At 42.5% G+C, this 21,269-nt stretch overlaps 1 protein-coding gene across 2 annotated transcripts in view; it reads right to left on the bottom strand.

Annotated features, from left to right (window-relative positions):
• The window catches only part of CCDC102B (coiled-coil domain containing 102B), a 567,471-nt gene that overhangs the window by 462,027 nt on the left and 84,175 nt on the right, over positions 1 to 21,269 (bottom strand). For both annotated transcript variants that reach the window (XM_030212667.1, XM_030212657.1), the window contains exon 2: positions 12,632 to 13,263. In XM_030212667.1, the coding sequence (XP_030068527.1) occupies positions 12,632 to 13,234 (603 nt within the window). In that variant the 5' untranslated portion in view covers positions 13,235 to 13,263. The remainder of the gene's footprint in view (positions 1 to 12,631; positions 13,264 to 21,269) is intronic.

The raw sequence follows: 21,269 nt of genomic DNA, 5'->3' as shown, positions 1-21,269 counted from the left end.
GGTAGCAAAGAAGAAGAAGAAAAGAGATGGCAATGTTGGATCAGACAGGATGGTTGTAAGGGGGAATAGAGAAAAAGTATGATTACAGAGAGACAGTTTATATGGTGGATCGCAATGAAACGGGCGCTAGCAAGGCTCCCCTCCGTCCCTTTGTGTCTCCGTGTGTCGCCGGCCCCCCTGCAGCCTCTGTGTGAATGTGTGACCCTGGGCCTTTTGGCACGCCCCCCGTGTGCTCCGCCCTCGACGTCATTGCATTTTGACGCGAGGGCGGAGCAGAGGTACAGTGCAGTATAACGTTGGAGCTGAGAATGTGCTCCGCCCTCATCGTCATAACGTTTGACGCGAGGGCGGGGCCCACAAACTGATTTTCTGTGGCTTCAGAGCTTCAAACTTACGAACCTGGCTTCAGTGACGTCAGTGCAAATAGAACGTTGAGGGTGAGTTTTATACATATAGATAAGAAGAAAATAGGTGACAAGATATAAGGGGAGGGGGAGAGGAAAAAATACTAAAAATAAACAGTAGACCCCAAAATGGAATGGACAGTAGGTTCTCTCTGCTTCTTTCTTTTCTTATCTTGTTTAGCTATTTTCTTTGTTTATTATATTTCCTTTTCAATTTATTGTAATTTATAGTATTAATTGTAAACTGCATTGATAGTGCACTCCAGTGGTTCCCAAACATTTGCAGTTCACGGTACCCTTTGTATCCAAGCAATTTTTCATGGCACCCTACCCCCCCCCCCCCATCCCCAGCCACACTGACCTTCCCCCCCTCCCCAGCCACACAGGTCTCCATCTTTTTCTCTGCACAAATATAACAGTGTTAGGGTGTCCCTATAACCAGCCCCTCCAAATGACACATTGATTACGATTTATAACAAATTACCATCCAGCTTACTTTCGAAGGAGATCGCCGGCCATCTTCCGACACAAATCGGGAGATGGCCGGCAATCTCCTGAAGTCAGCCAAATCAGTATAATTGAAAGCCGATTTTGGCCGGCTTCAACTGCTTTCCGTCGTGGAGCCAGCCAAACTTCAAGGGGGCGTGTCAGTAGGGTAGTGAAGACGGGACGGGGCAAGACGGGGGCATGCTCACGATATGGCCAGCTTCGCCCGATAATGGAAAAAAGAAATCCAGCCTTGACGAGCATTTCGCCGGCTTTACTTGGTCCCTTTTTTTTCACGACCAAGCTTCAAAAAGGAGCCCCAACTGACCAAATGACCACCGGAGGGAATCGGGGATGACCTCCCCTTACTCCCCCAGTGGTCACCAACCCCCTCCCACCCAAAAAAAAAAAATATATATATATATATATTTTTGCCAGCCTCTATGCCAGCCTCAAATGTCATACCCAGCTCCCTAACATTAGTATGCAGGTCCCTGGAGCAGTTTTAATGGGTACTGCAGTGCACTTCAGGCAGGTGGATCCAGGCCCATCCCCCCCTACTTGTTACACTTGTGGTGATAAATATTGAGCTCCCCAAAACCCACTGTACCCACATCTAGATGCTCCCCTTGATCCCTAAGGACTATGGTAGTGGTGTACAGTTGTGAGGAGTGGGTTTTTGGGGGGGGATTTGGGGGGCTCAGCACACAAGGTAAGGGAGCTATGCACCTGGGAGCTATTTTTGAAGTCCACTGCAGTGCCCCCTAAGGTGCCCATTTGGTGTCCTGGCATGTCATGGAGACCAGTGCACTACAAATACTGGCCCCTTCCACGACCAAGTGGCTTGGATTTGTCCAGGTCTGAGATGGCCGGCTTCGGTTTCCATTATGGGCGAAATCTGAAGCCGGCCATCTCAACATTTATGTCGAGATTTGGCCGGCCCCAACCGTATTATCGAAAAAAAAGATGGCCGGCCATCTTTTTAGAAAATACGGTTGGCTCCGCCCATTTACAGAGCCGGCCCCATTCGATTATGCCCCTCCATGCTACCTATGAAAAGTTATTCCATTATTATACTTCCTCTTTGTACATCTGTATGCTGCACAAGCTAGCATGTTTAAAAATATAAGTGAGATTAAATAAAAAATGCTACTAACAATAAAGAATGTCTACTTGGATGCAGCAGTTTTGCTGGAGTCTATTAAGTGACTGTGAAGGTTAAAGTAAAAGTCTGACTATTGCAGAGGTTACAATAAAGTTAATTTTGTTATTAAACACTTTGGAGCGTCTTGTGGCTCCTGGACTGAAGTGTAGTGGAACCCAGAACTGGAAAATGTCTCCCGAACCACTGGATTGTTATTCCAGGCCAGTGACCCACTCACAAGTTCGACTGCATGCATGCTGGAACTGAGTGTAGGTGTGGGGGGGGGGGTGGGGCGTGAATGTGAAACTGAACTGAGATCTGTTTTCTGTCTCAGGGCTGGAGCTAGTGCATGGTGAGAGCTGGGTTACATGAGGGTGGTGAGCTACAGCAAGAGATGGGGTATAGAGATAAGAAGAAAGAGGGGGGTAGGGCATTAGTTGATTGGCAGTGAACTAGTTACTGTAAGAGATATCTGCACAAATACAGATATCACAGCAGGAGTAGTCATGGCCTTGGCCCAATCATTAATAATAAACCCTGTTACGATGAACAATATTTATTTTCTGTTCGCTCTACAGGCAGAATTTGAAGCCACTGGGCTGTTGTCTCAGTGTGAGAAAAGTTGGCGAAGTGAGATCAAACAAAGAAACTGTCTTCAGGAAAATGTCAAGCAGGCTAGTCCAAGTTTAGTTCTTGAGGGCTGCAAGCAGACGGATATTCCTAATGAATTACATGAGAGAGATCTGCATACAATGGATATAGACTTACTTACTAAAGACAATAATAATATCAACAATAAACATGGCAAATACTGGCACATAAAAAGTATATATATATATATATATATATATATATATATATATATATATATACTAGTAAAAAAGGCCTGTTTCTGTTTGAAAGGAAACGGGCGCTAGCAATGTTTTTTTTTTTTTTGTTAACTATAGAGTTGTTAGAAAAGTATCTCCCCTTCAAGTTCCAGGCCCCTCTCTCCCTCCTCCATTCCTCAAGTTCCTGCCCCATCCCTCCCTCCCTCCCTGCGTGTGAGAGAGAGCTTGTGTGTGTGTGTGGCAGACAGAGAGTGTATATGTGTGTGTGTGTTTGACAGTGTGTGTCACAGTGACACACAAAGATTGAAAGACTGTGTGTGTGTGTGTACATGCTCGTGTCCCTCCCCCCCCCCCCCCCCCACCGGTGATTGGATTTCAGTTCCTTTTCCTTTTTTTAATCTAGCAATTGTGCTCTTTTTTTCCCATGCCCTCCATCCATCCATGTGCAACATTTGTCCTCTTCCCTTCCGTTCTGTTCTCTTCCCCCTCTCCATGTGTCTTTGTCTCCCCTTCAAGTTCCAGGCCCCCCTCTCTCCCTCCCCCCCTCAAGTTCCTGCCCTCTCCCTCCCTACCTTCCCTTAAGTGTACCTGCTGTTAGGAAAGTTTGTCCCTCAGCTTCGTGCAGCTTGTGTTATGATCGAGGTCCCCTGCTGAGGTGCCCGGAGGCTGTCTGTTCACCTTTTTTTTTTAGTGCGGGTTCAGAGGGCAGTTCAGCTTCCTGCAGCTTGCATTATGGTCGCTGTCCCCTGCTGAGGCGCCCGGAGGCTGTGTCTTCACCTTTTTTTTTTGTTAGTGCGGGTCCAGAGGGTGGTTCAGCTTCGTGCAGCTTTCGGTGTAGTCGATGTCCCCTGCTGAGGCGCTCAGAGGCTGTCTCTTCACCTGTTTTTTTTTTTTTTTGTTAGTGCAGGTCATGAGGGCGGTTCGCTGTGCGGCAGGTTCGGGATGGCGGCAGTGTCGGGGCGGCGGTATTCTCCTCAGGTGGGTGGCAGGTTCGGGAGGGCGGCAGTGTTGGGGCGGCGGTATTCTCCTTAGTTGGGCGGCAGTCTCGTGAGGTGCGAGCGTTCTGAGGGTGGTTGTTGAGCGGCGGCAGTCTCAAGCCTTTTTGTGTTTCCAATTTGGTTTTTTTGTTTGTGCGTGCCAGCAGCCAGTTTCTTCGATCATCTGGGTTTAGTGACGTCATCGGGTTCGATGCTGCCTAGCAGACCACCTCCAAGCTGAGGGAGCCATGGTCCCAAGCACATTAGAACGTTGGAGGTGAGTTTTATTATATAGGATCTATATATATACAGTGGGGGAAATAAGTATTTGATCCCTTGCTGATTTTGTAAGTTTGCCCACTGACAAAGACATGAGCAGCCCATAATTGAAGGGTAGGTTATTGGTAACAGTGAGAGATAGCACATCACAAATTAAATCCGGAAAATCACATTGTGGAAAGTATATGAATTTATTTGCATTCTGCAGAGGGAAATAAGTATTTAATCCCTCTGGCAAACAAGACCTAATACTTGGTGGCAAAACCCTTGTTGGCAAGCACAGCGGTCAGACGTCTTCTGTAGTTGATGATGAGGTTTGCACACATGTCAGGAGGAATTTTGGTCCACTCCTCTTTGCAGATCATCTCTAAATCATTAAGAGTTCTGGGCTGTCGCTTGGCAACTCGCATCTTCAGCTCCCTCCATAAGTTTTCAATGGGATTAAGGTCTGGTGACTGGCTAGGCCACTCCATGACCCTAATGTGCTTCTTCCTGAGCCACTCCTTTGTTGCCTTGGCTGTATGTTTTGGGTCATTGTCGTGCTGGAAGACCCAGCCACGACCCATTTTTAAGGCCCTGGCGGAGGGAAGGAGGTTGTCACTCAGAATTGTACGGTACATGGCCCCATCCATTCTCCCATTGATGCGGTGAAGTAGTCCTGTGCCCTTAGCAGAGAAACACCCCCAAAACATAACATTTCCACCTCCATGCTTGACAGTGGGGACGGTGTTCTTTGGGTCATAGGCAGCATTTCTCTTCCTCCAAACACGGCGAGTTGAGTTCATGCCAAAGAGCTCAATTTTTGTCTCATCTGACCACAGCACCTTCTCCCAATCACTCTCGGCATCATCCAGGTGTTCACTGGCAAACTTCAGACGGGACGTCACATGTGCCTTCCGGAGCAGGGGGACCTTGCGGGCACTGCAGGATTGCAATCCGTTATGTCGTAATGTGTTACCAATGGTTTTCGTGGTGACAGTGGTCCCAGCTGCCTTGAGATCATTGACAAGTTCCCCCCTTGTAGTTGTAGGCTGATTTCTAACCTTCCTCATGATCAAGGATACCCCACGAGGTGAGATTTTGCGTGGAGCCCCAGATCTTTATCGATTGACAGTCATTTTGTACTTCTTCCATTTTCTTACTATGGCACCAACAGTTGTCTCCTTCTCGCCCAGCGTCTTACTGATGGTTTTGTAGCCCATTCCAGCCTTGTGCAGGTGTATGATCTTGTCCCTGACATCCTTAGACAGCTCCTTGCTCTTGGCCATTTTGTAGAGGTTAGAGTCTGACTGATTCACTGAGTCTGTGGACAGGTGTCTTTCATACATGTGACCATTGCCGACAGCTGTCTGTCATGCAGGTAACGAGTTGATTTGGAGCATCTACCTGGTCTGTAGGGGCCAGATCTCTTACTGGTTGGTGGGGGATCAAATACTTATTTCCCTCTGCAGAATGCAAATAAATTCATATACTTTCCACAATGTGATTTTCCGGATTTAATTTGTGATGTGCTATCTCTCACTGTTACCAATAACCTACCCTTCAATTATGGGCTGCTCATGTCTTTGTCAGTGGGCAAACTTACAAAATCAGCAAGGGATCAAATACTTATTTCCCCCACTGTATATATATATATATATATATATATAAGCAGACAAATTGCAAATAGTGTCTCAGCAATTAAAATGTGTCTAAATAACAAAATAAAACAGCGTGCCAAGTAAGTATGAATTTATTTTTTTATTTTTATTTGTTGCATTTGTATCCCACATTTTCCCACCTATTTTCAGGCTCAATGTGGCTTACATTATGCCATGATGGCGATCGTCATTTCTGGATTGAGAAATACAATTGGTATTGCATTAAGGTTCATAAATAATAAAAAAAATTACAGAGTGGTATTACGTTAGAGTTCATAAATGGTAGAGTAAATTATAGAGTACATTAGACATTTAGATATAGAAAGTTCATTCATTCCGGCGTGGTAGTGCTTAGGATGGATCTTTGTGGTATGCTTTTTTGAACAGGTTGGTTTTCAGTGATCTTCGGAAGATTGTTAGGTTGTGCATTGTTTTTATGATATTTGGTAGTCCCCCTGTCACCCCCATATCACAGGTTCAGGGGGGCTGGAGATCCAAGTCCATTGCATGGCTGAGGGGAGATATGATAGAGGTCTATAAAATAATGAGTGGAGTGGAACGGCTAGACTTTAAGCATCTGTTTACTCTTTCCAAAAATACTAGGACTAGGAGGCATACAATGAAGCTACAAAGTAGTAAATTTAAATTGAATCTGAGAAAATGTTTCTTTACTCAACGTGTAATTAAACGCTGGAATTCATTGCCAGAGAATGTGGTAAAGGCAGTTAGTTTAACGGGGTAAAAAAAGGTTTGGGTGGCTTGCTAAAGGAAAAGTCCATAGACCATTATTAAAATGGACTTGGGGAAAATCCACTGCTTATTTCTGGGATAAGCAGCAAAAAATGTTTTGTACTTAGGAGATCCAAGATGGCCGCACCCTATTGAGACGCTGCGAGTCTCGTTCTTACTGCTGACACAATGCCTAAACATAGAGGGAGATTGGCAGCTAGAGCTTCGCTACCAACTCCCTCCTTACCTGGTCCTATTGACCATTTTTTGAGACCGCAGGGAGTTCCTTCAGATAGCAGAATGCTGCCAGTAGGGAGCTCCGGCTAGAGCCTCGCTACCAACTCCCTCCTTACCTGGTCCTATTGACCATTTTTTGAGACCACAGGGAGTTCCTTCAGATAGCAGAATGCTGCCAGTAGGGAGCTCCGGCATTTTAGGAGAATCGGTCTCCCCTGGCCTGGATACCACCTTGAGCCCCGTTATGCGCACTATGCCTCCCCAGCCGGTAGGCGCAAGCTCCTTTCTCGCTGACTCGACGGGGTCTCCCTGTGAAGGTGGTATGGACCCGGAAGAGCGTCGAGTGGAGGACTCGTTTCTATCAGAGAAGGGAGAGACGCTGCCGCCATGGAATGCGGGGAGAGGTGCTGAGGGACAGAGCGAGATTCCTGTGAAGACTTCTGAGAGGTTTGAAATTCCAAAGGAATTAGTGGTTAAACCAAAGGAGGTTACACTGGATACATTATGGGATTTAGTTTCCACCTTGGGTCAAAGTTTTCTGAAACAGGCTAATGAAATGGTAACTAAAGTAAATTTATTAGAGAATGACTTAAGAAGGACAGAGGAAAAGATCAAAGTTACGGATAACAAAATTGAAAAGATGGATCAAAGAATTATGAAATTGGAAACACTTCAACCTTTGATGACAAATGACTTGACAAATCTCAGAAAAAATGAAAACATTTGATAACTATACAAAAAATCATAACCTAAGATTTGTTAATTTTCCCAGGATAAAGACTGTTCTTCCTCTTGACATGTTAAAACGTTTTTTGTGGGACATTTTGAACATACCAGATCAGAATTTACCACCATTTACCTGTGCTTATTATGTCCCAGGAAAGGAACTGAATCAAATACCTGAAACTCCATTAGATGTATCTCTTTTGCTTGAGACTTCTGATTCTGAACTTGCAACGGCCGCAACTTTGGTTGCGACCGTTGCATTACTACCTGATAAGAATTGGATCTTCCGTCTATTTTTCCGTAATAAAGAAAAACCCTTTTGGGGTTATAAAATATTATTATTTCCTGATGTCTCCAAAGAGACAAGGAGACGGAGGAAACAATTCTTGCTCCTTAAGCCCGAAATATTATACTTGGGGGGTACCTTTTTTTAAGATACCCCTGCAAGTGCATAGTAAGACTTGATGAGAAGAAATATGTATTCACAGAACCTGCACATGTAACAGCTCTTATAACCTCAGCAAAAAAGGATAAGCGCTATGAAATAAGTAACTCATCTCAATAGAGTTTGTGTTAACCTTGATTAATTTCCTGTATTTTCTTTTAGTCTCCTTGTACTCCTAAATCTTGGATCTCCAATTTATGGACTTGAGCGTTAATGTTAACCTAATGGATTATTAATTTCTTATGATATATTTCTAATTTTTTATGATGTTTTTCCAATCAAGAAGTTTTCTTGTAAATTTGATTAAACTGAATAAATAAAAATTAAAAAGAAATGTTTTGTACTTTTTTGGGACCTTGCCAGGTATTTGTGACCTGGATTGGTCACTGTTGGAAACAGGATGCTGGGCTTGATGGACCTTTGGTATGTCCCAGTATGGCAATACTTATGTATTTATGTAACCACTAGGCCACTCCTCCACTCTTTAGAAACTCTGCATAAGATGGTGCATCTAACAGTTACTACACATTATGAGTGAAAGTCTCACCTTGCCAGATTCCTCTGAAAAATTAGATTTACCATTGTGTGCTAACATTAGCATGAATTAACATGTTATTTACCACAGATCCTATTCTATGTAATGGGACCTCCTTACTAGTAATGTGTGTAACTGTATTGGCACACACTAGCTTGGTAATGCACATTAGTAAATCTAGCAGTATGTTTGTCCTTCATCGAACACAATCATCTGACTTTACTGTGTTACTATAGTGAACTGTGTGTCTTCAGAGAATGGGTGGAGTGAGAGATGAGGCATGCATAAGCAAGAGAGAAAAGCCAGAGGTGAAAGGTAATGAAAACCATGTGGGAGATAACTACAAAGAGAGGCAAAAACATATGGCATCTCAAAAAAAAAAAAAATACCAGACAGACCAAAGAATGGTGAACATACCAGAGAAAGATATAAGAAGTGGATGCTGGACAGAGATGAAAGAGAAAATAATGAAAAAGAGATGGTGGCAACATAGCAAACAAAAGATAAATATGCAGAGATACAAGGCTTAAAGAGATCCGAATAAAGATAGAATGTATGAGTATATTTGAGTGTAGACGTGTGTGTATGCAAGTGTGTATATGAGGAAGAAATGGTGTGTTGATTCCTATCCCCCTGATATAAAAACAATAAAGATGGGGCAGATAAAATATATTACTACTTTCAGAATTTACACAATAAAAACATCTGGTTCTGTTAATCTTCTGATCAACAGGCCTTGTGCTTTGTTTACAGATTTCAAAACCTTTGTTTCACATACATTCCAGTTCATTAATGTCAATAGGACAAACAATTTGGAGGGAGGGTTGTGCTACCCATTTTTATTGAAAATTGCTTAGAACTTGCTGGTAGGAATGTGCCACAGAGGCTATGGCACTCCAAGACATCAAGAACATGAAGACCATACAGCATGAAAAGAGACGTAAAGGGTATAAAGATTCCATGCTACAATGAGAGCGCAAAGCAGAAGAAACATTGACCCCCAAGGCATTGAGAAAAGGATAAAGCCAGTCCAACATTGACAGGAAGACTACAAAACACTGGGATGGTGGTAAAGCGGCACCAACTTGGCTAACTCCTAAGGCAGAGGTGAAGGTTAAAGCAGTTGGGTGGAGGCAAGGAGGTTTGATGAACAGGAGACAGTGTGATGTTACAAAGCTGAAGCCGGTACACTCAAGGAGGTTTTCATTCTCCCCAATGCAGATGCTGCCATCTTGGTACACCCAAAACAATGCAATCAATAGGACAACAAGCTCCGCCTACTGGTTTCACCCCAGATAATGAGCCAAGCATGCTCCTGTCGTCGCCTGTTCATCAAACCTCCTTGGGTGGAGGAGTAATCTGGAGATTAGAGTAGTGGACTGAGAATGCACTGTTCATTAATCAAGTTAACTAACATGATTAGCTCATCAATTTTCTGGTGGATTAAAAATTTTGATCACAATTAATCAACAGTCCAGGTTTGTGCTGTACTTCTGACCTTCCCTCCTTCCCCTGTGATCCAGAAGTTCTCTCTCTCCCTCCCTTCCTTCCTCCCTCCCCTCTTCCAGCCATATTTTAAACCTGCCTGGGTTGTGAGAAGCACCTGCAATGTTAGCAGGCTTCTTCTACCAGCACCAAGAGCCTTCCTGCAGCCATGGCCCTTCTCCTCTGCTACAACGTCCTGTTTCTCAAAGGGCAGGATGCAGCTGTAGAAAGGCTCTTGAGGCTGGTGGAAGAAGCCTGATAGCACTGAAAATGCTGCCCCAACCCTGGCAGGTTTAAAAATGGCTGGAGAGGAAGGAGGGAAGGGAGAGAAAGAACACCACCAGGGGTTACCTCAAGATTAAATTTTTTTTAATCAAGAGATTAATCATGATTAACAATTTTAGTTGTCCAACACCCTAACTGAGAACCAGGGAAGCCAAGGTTAAAATACCAATGATACTCTTTCTACCATTGGGCAGCTCCTTGAACTTTCCTTTTCCTCAGGTAGAAAGTTAACTGAATGTAACTCAACTTGAAGTACTACTGAAGAGGCATGAGCCAAATTCAAAAATAATAAAATTGTTTCTGCTTCTTTTCGCTCCACCTCCCAAATTGGCTCTGCTGGGTTTGGCCCTATAGACTCGTGTTTCTCATGCCAGTAGAGTACCCCCTAGCCTGTCTGGCTTTCCAAAATCTACAGGCAATGAAGCAGTACATGCAAACCTTTTTTATGTATCTTAAGTGTGGGTTCTCCAGGAACCAGCTTGAGAAACATTGCTATAGACCACAGTCATTCCAAAAATGAATAGCATGAATGAGGATTAGCCTTGGTTATACTCCTCTATGTTTCAAATGGAAAAATGCTAAATGTAGTCCTTTCACGTGCTCCACCTTCTCCAAGTCACTCAACAAATATGAAAATTGGTGGTCTTGTGAAGCTGGGTTTTTTTAACAGTTTTAGGAGGATAGTCAACTACACCCATGCCAAATTTTCTTCCTTCTATATATCCCAAAGTCAAATGGCCCTCAACATACATGAAGACAGATTCAAGGTTATAGGGAGAGATATACCCACCAAAATACAAGCTGCAAAATGCCATCTGATAAGCCTGTTCAGACAGAAATGAGGACAAAACCTGGTCTAACTCCCGTGATCTGAATATCTCTAGTGTCACTTTGTATGCACACCACGTTTCAGGTCTGTAGGTTTCAGGGTTTAGGAACAGTGTTTTTAACAGACAGAAACAGATACACATTTTATCATTATTAGAATATGGAAATTCATTGTATTTGAGTTTGTCTTCTTGGCAACTTTCTAAGATTCAAATGATTCAAAATTCAGGTGCTAGGCTAATACTGTGGAAAATTCGAATGGATCATATATCTCCTTTGTTGGGTGCTTTACATTGGTTGCCTGTGCAAACTCAGATTATTTTTAAAATACTTTGTTTTGTATTTGAGCTTTTGGATGGCACTGGCCCTGAAGATAGATTTCAACTGGTGAATTTGTTAAAATTCAGGACAAGATCCTGGAGTAGCAATTATTAGATGTTAGCTTTTCCTTGAACCAAAGGTATACGGTTTAAAGCTGCTTTTTTTCTCACTCTTTTTTTTATTTTTAGCTGTTGCATTGCAATAATCTTCCCTCTGAGTTGCGTTCAATGAGTAGAATATGGTTATTTTTTGTTTTGGAAAGCTTTGAAAACGTATTTGTTTACTAGGCATGGGGGGTTATGACTGTATTTGTTGTTTTTATGTACTTTTTAAAATTATTTATTTTCTAATGATTATATCAGTTTCTTACCTAATTGACGTAACTTATCTTGAATCTTTTTTAAAGAGAGTTGGCTAGAGATAAGCCTCTGATAGCATAGCATAGCATGGGAAACAGTTCAAATATGATTTCTACTGAGAACAAATCTTATTTTTAAAAATGCATAAAAATGTGAACATATGTCCAAAACAAAATTTGGCTCTTTGCAAGATCAAAATATAAGTTGTGGAAAGGAGAAAACAAGAAAGAAAACAAAGCAGGATTAGCCTAATGGTTAGTGTAATGGGTTGTGGACAAACTGGATTCAATTCCTGCTGCTGTCTGATGGTCAGCAGTCGGTTGAGATCCTGGGAAACCAGCTTCAATTTCCTCTGCAGCTCTGTGTGACCCTGGGCAAGTCACTTAACCTTCTGTTGTCTCAGATACAACAGTAGTACAATGTACTACTTAGATTGTGAGCCCATTAAAGACAGACCCAGTACCTGTAAACCGCTTAGTTCTAAGTGATATATAAATGCTTAAAATAAATGAATGCATTTTTGGTGCAAAATATACTGAAACTAATGACTAGCAGATTGAAAACAAATTGTATAAAGGATTTTTGTTTCATTTAATTATACACTGTGTAAAAAAAAATAAAACAAATCTGTTGAATCTGGTGCCAGGGGATATGGTCAATACGGCCAACAGAGCAGGATTCAAAAGAGAATAGGACAAGTCCCTAAAAAACTTATTAGCCAGGTAAATTTAGGAGAGCCATTATTCATTCCTGAAAATGAACAATGGCAATTTGGTCTACTTTTTTGGGATCTGCTGAATACTTGTGACCCAGATTGGCTATTTTCAGAGAAAGGATACTGGGTTTGATGAAACTTGGTATGATTCAGCAAAACTTTCCTTATGTTCTTATGAGTTGACAGTACTGAGAAATTGTACTTACCGTTCTGCTGGTCTCTCGTATACTAGGGATCTGCTTATTTTTTATCACATTGTTCACAGACATTTCTTGTGGAGAACCCCTTTGAAATATTTGCTCTTTATGACATGTCTCTAGAAAATCAATTTTCCTTTTCCAGGTGATTTCTGCTTTCAACAGCTCTTTTTCATTTATTAAATCTTGCTTTTCCTTTTTTAGGGCACTAAGTTCCTTCATGACCATCTCTAGTTTCAGTCTCAATTCTCTTATTTCCTCTCGGGCTTTGTTCCTTTCAGTTCTAACTTTACTCCATTTCTCCCGCCAGTTAGCTGTACAGTCAGACCACCATCGCATAGTCTTCTCCATCTGGGTAGCTCTAGCCTTGATTTCCTCAAGTTCTCGTGCTCGCAGTACTGCACTAGTTTCCCAGTCGCTGCTGTCACCCAGGTACACACAAGGATGCTGGAGCGAGTATGAGTGGAGCCTGTGAGCTGGTAAATTCAAAACACAGATATCTTCTGGTTGTAGACATGCTCCTACTAGTTCAGAATTTTGTCTTGATGAAGATTCCTGTGTCCCGGAATCATGTGTCCCTTCTCTTAAGTCAGAGACAGATTCTAGATTCATATTTCAACTACTTTAATACATTTTCATACCTGAAAAAAAAAAAAGTTTGAAATGGTTATTATTAAACCAGGTAGAATGTAACAAACATCAATAATCAGCTGGAGAACATACAGGGGGCCCTTTTACTAAAGGGTTGGAGCACAGCAACAGTCTTGCTGCGTGCCAATCCAGAACTACCACCGGGCTACCGCAGGAGCTCAGCAGTAGTTCCCACCCCCAGCACCACCATTTCTGGCACTACAAAAATATTTTCTATTTTTGTAGCACTGGTGCTTACGCGGCAGTAATTGTGCAGCACGGCACACTGCCCAGTTACCACTGGGTTAGTGCATGAGCCCATACCCCCTCAAAATGGCCACATGCCAAGTGGTTCACTTACCGCATGGCCATTTCTTTTTGAGAAAAAAAGACAGCCTTTTACCTCTATACTGCTATGGATTTACAGCCTGTCTCACTGACACAGACTACTCAATAATTACCGTGGATTCTTTTGGATTCATATTAGATAAATGAAATCTTTATTAGAGGTGCTAAAATCTACAATGATTAAGATATATTGTGACAAGTCTACAGCCCAGAGGTACAAAATGAAACAACAAAATCCTGAACTAGTCTCCCAGAATGCATTGGCCGTCCCAGCCAGGGGAGCCCCAGGGATAGACAAGATGGGTATATACCAACTCTGACCACTAGAGGGAGGGAGAAGGAAGAAGCCCAGTTCCCCTGGCTCCGTAATCAATACATCATGCCTCCCACCTGTAAGAGGGAAGGGTGGGGTGAGAAGCAGGAGGAGGAGGGGATGGATTGGGTGGAGGAGGGGGTTAAAGAGGCTGAGCAAGAAGCAGAAAGGAGAATGGAATGGGAGCTGGAGAGCCCTGAGGAAGGTAGCACCTGAAGGGGGAAATATGTGTTTAAAAGAGGTTTTGATTTATAAACCTGCTGTAAGGAAGCCTGTTTTGGATTAGAACTGTTTTGCTGTGGGGAGGGCAGAGGGCGGGACGAGTTACAAGCCTGGTTCCCCCAGCTGCTACTGATTGTGGTGTAAGGACTGTATTGGAGCTGGAAACCCTGGTTGGACAGGAGGGAACAATCCTGCTTAGAGGCCAGAACGGCTTGGGATCCAGACTTTGAAAAGAGGTATTTTCAAAGGGGACTATTGCAGCCCTTCAAGAAAGGGCAGAGACTTTGGATTGCTGGGGGAGGGGCAGCCCAGCCCTGCCTGGGACAGCCCTAACACAGGGTTGGACTGAAGCTTTTGTCTGTAACTTGGAAACCAAAAATAAAAAGAGAGAATATTTGAAAGCAGTGGTGAGTGGCAATTTGTGGAGCTTGGATTAGTCCTGGGGAGGAGACTTCCTTCCTCCCCCTATGGGCGCAGCGGGCCTGTTTACAATATATATAATGATTAGCTACATACACACAATGATTAGCTATATAAACAATCATTACATCACTGGTCTCTACATCTAAGCAATGCTAAGAGTTCTTAGACCAGGAAAGGAAGCAATAATACATTATATACATACAACAACCTCACACTCATATATTAATTATCACGAAAGAGGAACACAAGCCTAAAAGAAAGGAAATAATTGACAAAATCGTATGTGCTGAAATTCCTGAAATAAACAACTTTCCACATCTCCATGCAACAGTTGCTAAACATATGATACATGACCCATGCAGTGACCATAACTTAAATTATCCCTGCATGCTTTATGGGAAGTGCTCTAAACAGTTTCCAAAACCATTCCAAAATGAAACTATTGAGAATTGTGAAGGATATCCTAAATACCACAGAAGGGATAATGACGTTGGTACACTTTTAAATGGAAAATTCATTAGTAACAGTTGGGTAGTCCCTTATAACCCTTATTTACTTTTAAAGTACAATTCCCATATAAATGTGGAAGTATGTACATCTATTAAAAGTGTCAAGTACCTCTTTAAATATGTCTATAAAGGACACGATTGTGCCAATGTGGTTATTACAGAGCACAAAACTTTACAACATGATGAAATTCAAACATTTACTGACTCTAGATATGTTAGTGCTCCTGAAGCTGCATGGCGATTAAATGGTTTTGAAATGCATCACCAATCACAAACTATCCAGAGATTGGAAGTATACTTACCAGATCAACAAAGCATTGTTTTTCACCCTAACGAAGTTGAGGCTGTAGTACAAAGAGCCAGAACCAGGGACACCACTTTAACAGCGTGGTTTAAACTTAATGCAGAAGACAATCCTCCAAAGACCATTTTGTAAGTAGATATTCCTATGTACTATACTTTCGAAAAAAGAGAACAAAAGTGGAAACGTAGAAAAGCAGGACATGACAAAACAATTGGGAGAATGTATGCAGTTTGTTTTTCAGCGGACCCTGAGCGTTACTGTTTAAGGCTAATTCTACTACACAAACCAGGGGCTAAGTCCTTTGAAGACTTAAAAACAGTTTCATGTGTTCTTTATAATACTTTTCAAGATGCAGCCAAGAAAATGGGGCTCATTGACGATGAAGCTCTGTAGGAGAACACCTTAGACGATGCACTCACATGCAGCATGCCACAGCAAATAAGACACCTTTTTGCATACATTTGTGTTTTTGCCATACCATCAAATGATTTCCAAATTTTCCATAAATACAAACTTAATATCACACAAGATTTTCAACACATCCATGGTTGCAAAGGTGATTGCTCGATTTGTGAACACTTGTGCCTTCAGAAAATCCAAGCCGTTCTGACTACACATGGCAAAAAAACTTGAACACTTTGGTTTACCAACAGTCATTCACAGAAGATCCTAAACTTGCCTTCAATGTTGGAGATGAAAAGCAGAAAGCTGAACAAATGGTATAAAAACTAAATAATAAGCAAAGGGAAGCATTTCATACTATACTTTCTGCCTGCAATACAAAAAACATAACTTACACGTGCTTCTTCCTAGACAGTCCTGCTGGAAGTGGAAAAAACGTTTACATCTATTACTATCCTGAGCTCCATCCGAGGAGATGGAGGATTTGCACTACCTGTTGCTTCTACAGGAATTACTGCAAATCTCCTTCCAGGAGGATGAAATCTGTTCCTCTACTGGAAACGTCAACATCAAGTATCAGATTAACATCAAATGATGCTTCCATCATTAGAGATGCTAAAATCCTTATTTGGGATGAGTCAACTACGGCACCCAGTATGGCACTTACTGCTGTAGATAGAATCCTCAAAGACATCATGAACAATCAGAAACCATTTAGCGGGAAAGTTCTTCTCCTTGGTGGAGATTTTCGACAAACTCTACCAGTGGTACCACATGGTGACTGAGCGCACATTATTGAAGCCAGCATTAAGTTAAATAAACTATGGAAAAAATTTAAATACTAAAATTAAACAACAATGTCCGCTCTGTAGACCCAGATTACAACAACTGGCTTATTACTTTAGCAGACGGAAATCTTCCATGTCCAGACGGTTTCAAAGATATTATCTAAATCCCACAGAAGCACATTTGTGATGGCCATTTTTGGAGAAAAAATGACCGCAGATACTGTTTACAACTTTGCCAAAAAGGCTATTCTTTGCCCAAAAAATGCACATGTTGACAAGATAAATGAGACTGTTCTAAATATTTTAGAAGGTGAAACAATTACTTATTTAAGTTCAGACTCCATTCATGACTCCAATGATGAGGAACATCAGTTATATCCTGTAGAATTCCTTCATGAACAAACTCCAACTGGCATGCCTTGCCATAAACTGCATTTAAAAATTGGAGCCATAATTATCCTACTCAGGAATTTAAATACCAAGTGAGGTTTATGTAACAGAATTCACTTAATAGTGAAAGACTTGAAAACTAACCTCATTATTAGTCAAGTTAATCACTGGGTCAACTGCAGGGAGTACTGTTTTTATCCCACGTAGTGAACTAACACCATCTAACACTGACCTCCCATTTACATTACGTCGAAAACAATTTCCTGTGAAATTGGCTTCTGCAATGACAATTAACAAGTCACAAGGACAAACATTTGAAAAATGTGGCATTTTGCTCCCAGAACCAATGTTTACACATGGGCAACTGTATGTAGCATTTTCAAGAGTTCAAACTCTTCTGATGCAATTGTAAAAGTCATAGATGGTCCAGAATTAGGGAGAAAAGGGTAATTTTATAAATGCATTTGTGTGTGTATATGTCAGTATATATACTTAAAATGACTTTTATAAAATCACCAAGAAGGAAAAACAGAACAAAAAAGGGGATGACCAGAGAAGTACCAACTAAGGGATAGTTATTAAAAATCAAATTTATAAAAACATAAAGTCCATAGAGATCTATAAAATTTATAATATTGATTTAAACCACAGTTCTGTGGGTTTTGGTACTTGCTGCTAAAATAATGTGCTCAGTTTGCATATCAGCTGTGTTACTTTCAGCTCTTAGTGTAATTTTGCTGTCACAGCCCATATTGTGGTTGGCTGTTGGTCCAGGCTGAAAGAAGCTATAAATAGGGCCACAAACCTTTATGTAAGGAAAGTAAATAAAAGCAAGAGAAAAAGGAAACCGATATGGTTCTCCAAGCAAGTGGCTGAGAAAATAAAGGCTAAAAAGTTGGCGTTCCAGAAATACAGAAAAAATCAAGACGAGGAACACGGGGAGGAATACCGGAGGAAACTGAAAGAAGCCAAGAGAGATACGTCTGGCGAAAGCGCAAGCGGAAGAACAAATGGCTAGAAATGTAAGGAGGGGTGACAAAAATTTCTTCAGGTATATTAATGAAAGGAGAATGACTAAAAAGGGAATTGTGAGACTAAAAGATACTGCGAACCCGCTATGTAGATAATGATGAAGAAAAGGCAAATTTGCTAAATAGATACTTTTGTTCTGTTTTTACTGAAGAAAATCCTGGAGAAGGACCACGATGGACTGGCAAAAGTTCATTTGAGAATGTAGTGGATATAGCACCGTTCACGGAAGAGTGTGTGTATGAACAACTTGAAAAACTAAAGGTGGACAAAGCCATGGGACCGGATGGGATCCACCCCAGGATATTGAGGGCTCTCAGAGAGGTTCTATCGGGTCCTCTTAAAGATTTGTTTAATAAATCCTTAGAAACGGGAGAGGTTCCGAGAGATTGGAAAACGGCAGAGGTGGTCCCTCTTCGCAAAAGTGGTGATAGGGAAGAAGCTGGAAACTATAGGCCGGTAAGCCTCACTTCAATTATTGGAAAAGTAATGGAAGCAATGCTGAAGGAAAGGATAGTGAATTTCCTGGAAGAAAATGAGTTGCAAGATCCAAGACAACATGGTTTTACCAAAGGGAAATCGTGCCAAACGAATCTCATTGAATTCTTTGATTGGGTGTCTGGAGAATTGAACCGTGGACGTGCTATAGATGTAATCTACTTAGATTTCAGCAAGGCTTTGACACGGTTCCCCACAGGAGGCTCTTAAATAAACTGGATGGGCTAAAGATAGGACCCGAAGTGGTGAACTGGATTAGGAACTGGTTGACGGACAGGCGCCAGAGGGTGGTGGTGAATGGAGTTCGCTCGGAGGAGGGCAAGGTGAGTAGTGGAGTGCCTCAGGGATCGGTGCTGGGGCCGATTCTGTTCAATATATTTGTGAGTGACATTGCCGAAGGGTTAGAAGGTAAAGTTTGCCTATTTGCGGATGATACTAAGATTTGTAACACAGTGGACACCCCGGAGGGAGTGGAAAACATGAAAAAGGATCTGAAAAAGCTAGAAGAATGGTCTAAGGTTTGGCATTTAAAACTCAATGCGAAGAAATGTAAAATGATGCACTTAGGGAGTAGAAATCCACAAGAGGCGTATGTGTTAGGCGATGATAGTCTGCTAGGTACGGACGGGGAGAGGGATCTTGGGGTGATAGTATCTGAGGATCTGAAGGCGATGAAACAGTGCGACAAGGCGGTGGCCGTAGCTAGAAGGTTGCTAGGCTGTATAGAGAGAGGTGTGACCAGCAGAAGAAAAGAGGTGTTGATGCCCCTGTAAAAGTCGTTGGTGAGGCCCCACCTGGAGTATTGTGTTCAGTTTTGGAGGCCGTATCTTGCCAAGAATGTAAAAAGAATTGAAACGGTGCAAAGAAAAGCTATGAGGATGGTATGGGATTTGTGCTACAAGACGTATGAGGAGAGACTTGCTGACCTGAACATGTATACCCTGGAGGAAAGGAGAAACAGGGGTGATATGATACAGACGTTCAAATATTTGAAAGGTATTAATCCGCAAACGAACCTTTTCCGGAGATGGGAAGGCGGTAGAACGAGAGGGCATGAAATGAGATTGAAGGAGGGCAGACACAAGAAAAATGTCAGGAAGTATTTTTTCACGGAGAGGGTGGTGGATGCTTGGAATGCCCTCCCGTGGGAGGTGGTGGAGATGAAAACGGTAACGGAATTCAAACATGCGTGGGATAAACATAAAGGAATCCTGTTCAGAAGGAAGGGATCCTCAGGAGCTTAGCCTAGAATGGGTGGCAGAGCCAGTGGTTGGGAGGCGGGGCTAGTGCTGGGGTGACTTTACGGTCTGTGCCGGGGCTGGTGGTTGGGAGGCGGGGATAGTACTGGGTGGATTTATACGGTCTGTGCCATGAAAAAGACAGGTACAAATCAAGGTAAGGTATACACAAAAACTAGCACATATGAGTTTATCTTGTTGGGCAGACTGGATGGACCGTGCAGGTCTTTTTCTGCCGTCATCTACTATGTTACCATGTTACTATGTTATATCTGTTTCTAAACAGTACAAGGGATTTACAAGTCCAATTGAATCAAACTTAGATACTAAAATGTGGATAAAATGGAGGGCAATTATCAATACTGATTGGTTCATTACTCAATTAAGGTGTGCATAAATTGGATGCACGCCCAATTTAAACGTGCGTAACTCACCACGCCTTATATAGAATCCAGGGGTATATGCTTAAAAAGTGAATATGTCACAAGAACATGAAAAAAATGTACAAAAATCAGAAAAAATTACATTTTAAACAAGCACAAAGCAAATCTTTTTGGCCACACATATTCCTGTTACATTCAGTTTCTTACATAAAGATATTTGTATAAATATTTGAATATTTGTTCATATTAGGGTCCTACACATAGCCAGGGGCGTATCTGCGTGGGGCCACAGGGGCCTGGTCCCCCGCAGATTTTGCCCTGGCCCCCCTCCCCGCCGTCAACCCTCCCCCACTGCTTACTTTTGCTGGCGCCGAGGTCCGACCCGCAATCTCCGTTTTTCGTCTTCCTCCGTGGCCATGCTTCCAGGAAGTAATGCTGCAGTGCTGATTCGTTGAATCCAGTTCGGCGTCTGACATCAGACGTCGAACTGGATTCAACGAATCAGCACTGCAGCGTTACTTCCTGGAAGCATGGCCACGGAGGAAGACGAAAAACGGAGATTGCGGGTCGGACCTCGGCGCCAGCAAAAGTAAGCAGCGGGGGAGGGTTGACGGCGGGGAGGGGGTGGAGAGAGACGGCGGGGAGGGGGTGGAGAGAGGCGGTGGCGGCGGCGGCGGCGGGGGGGGGAGGGAGGCAAAAATGTGCCCCCCCTCTCTGGCTGTGGCCCCCCCTACCGCCGGATTCCAGATACGCCCCTGCACATAGCCAAATAGCCTAAACTTCACTACATCATGGATAGCAGCCATATTGTTCTGACAGGAATTCTTGTAAGAAAAGAAAGGAAGGAAAGGTAATATGTATGCATTATTACTGTCCAGTTGTGATTTAAAATACTCTAACTATAGGTACTTTCACACAAAACATCCCTTTTTTTTTGTATAAGTGGTAGGATTAAATTTTCTTTCTTTCTTTCTTTCTTTCTTTTCAATGTAGTCATGTTATTAAATCTGGCTTCCAAGGGCAAGATGGCCGCCGAGTGAACTTGCTAACCGCCAGCATTTCCTCAGTTCTCAGCTTTACCTATTGAGATGCCGAAGCGACGGGGCAGGTCCGCCCCCCATGCTCCCCAGCGGTCGGATCCTCTCTCGCAAGACATACGGTCTTTTTTGC

Source organism: Microcaecilia unicolor, chromosome 1, assembly GCF_901765095.1.
Source record: "Microcaecilia unicolor chromosome 1, aMicUni1.1, whole genome shotgun sequence".
Lineage (NCBI taxonomy): Eukaryota > Metazoa > Chordata > Amphibia > Gymnophiona > Siphonopidae > Microcaecilia > Microcaecilia unicolor.
Note: the sequence above shows the minus strand (reverse complement) of the source record. Positions and strands in the feature narration are given on the sequence as shown.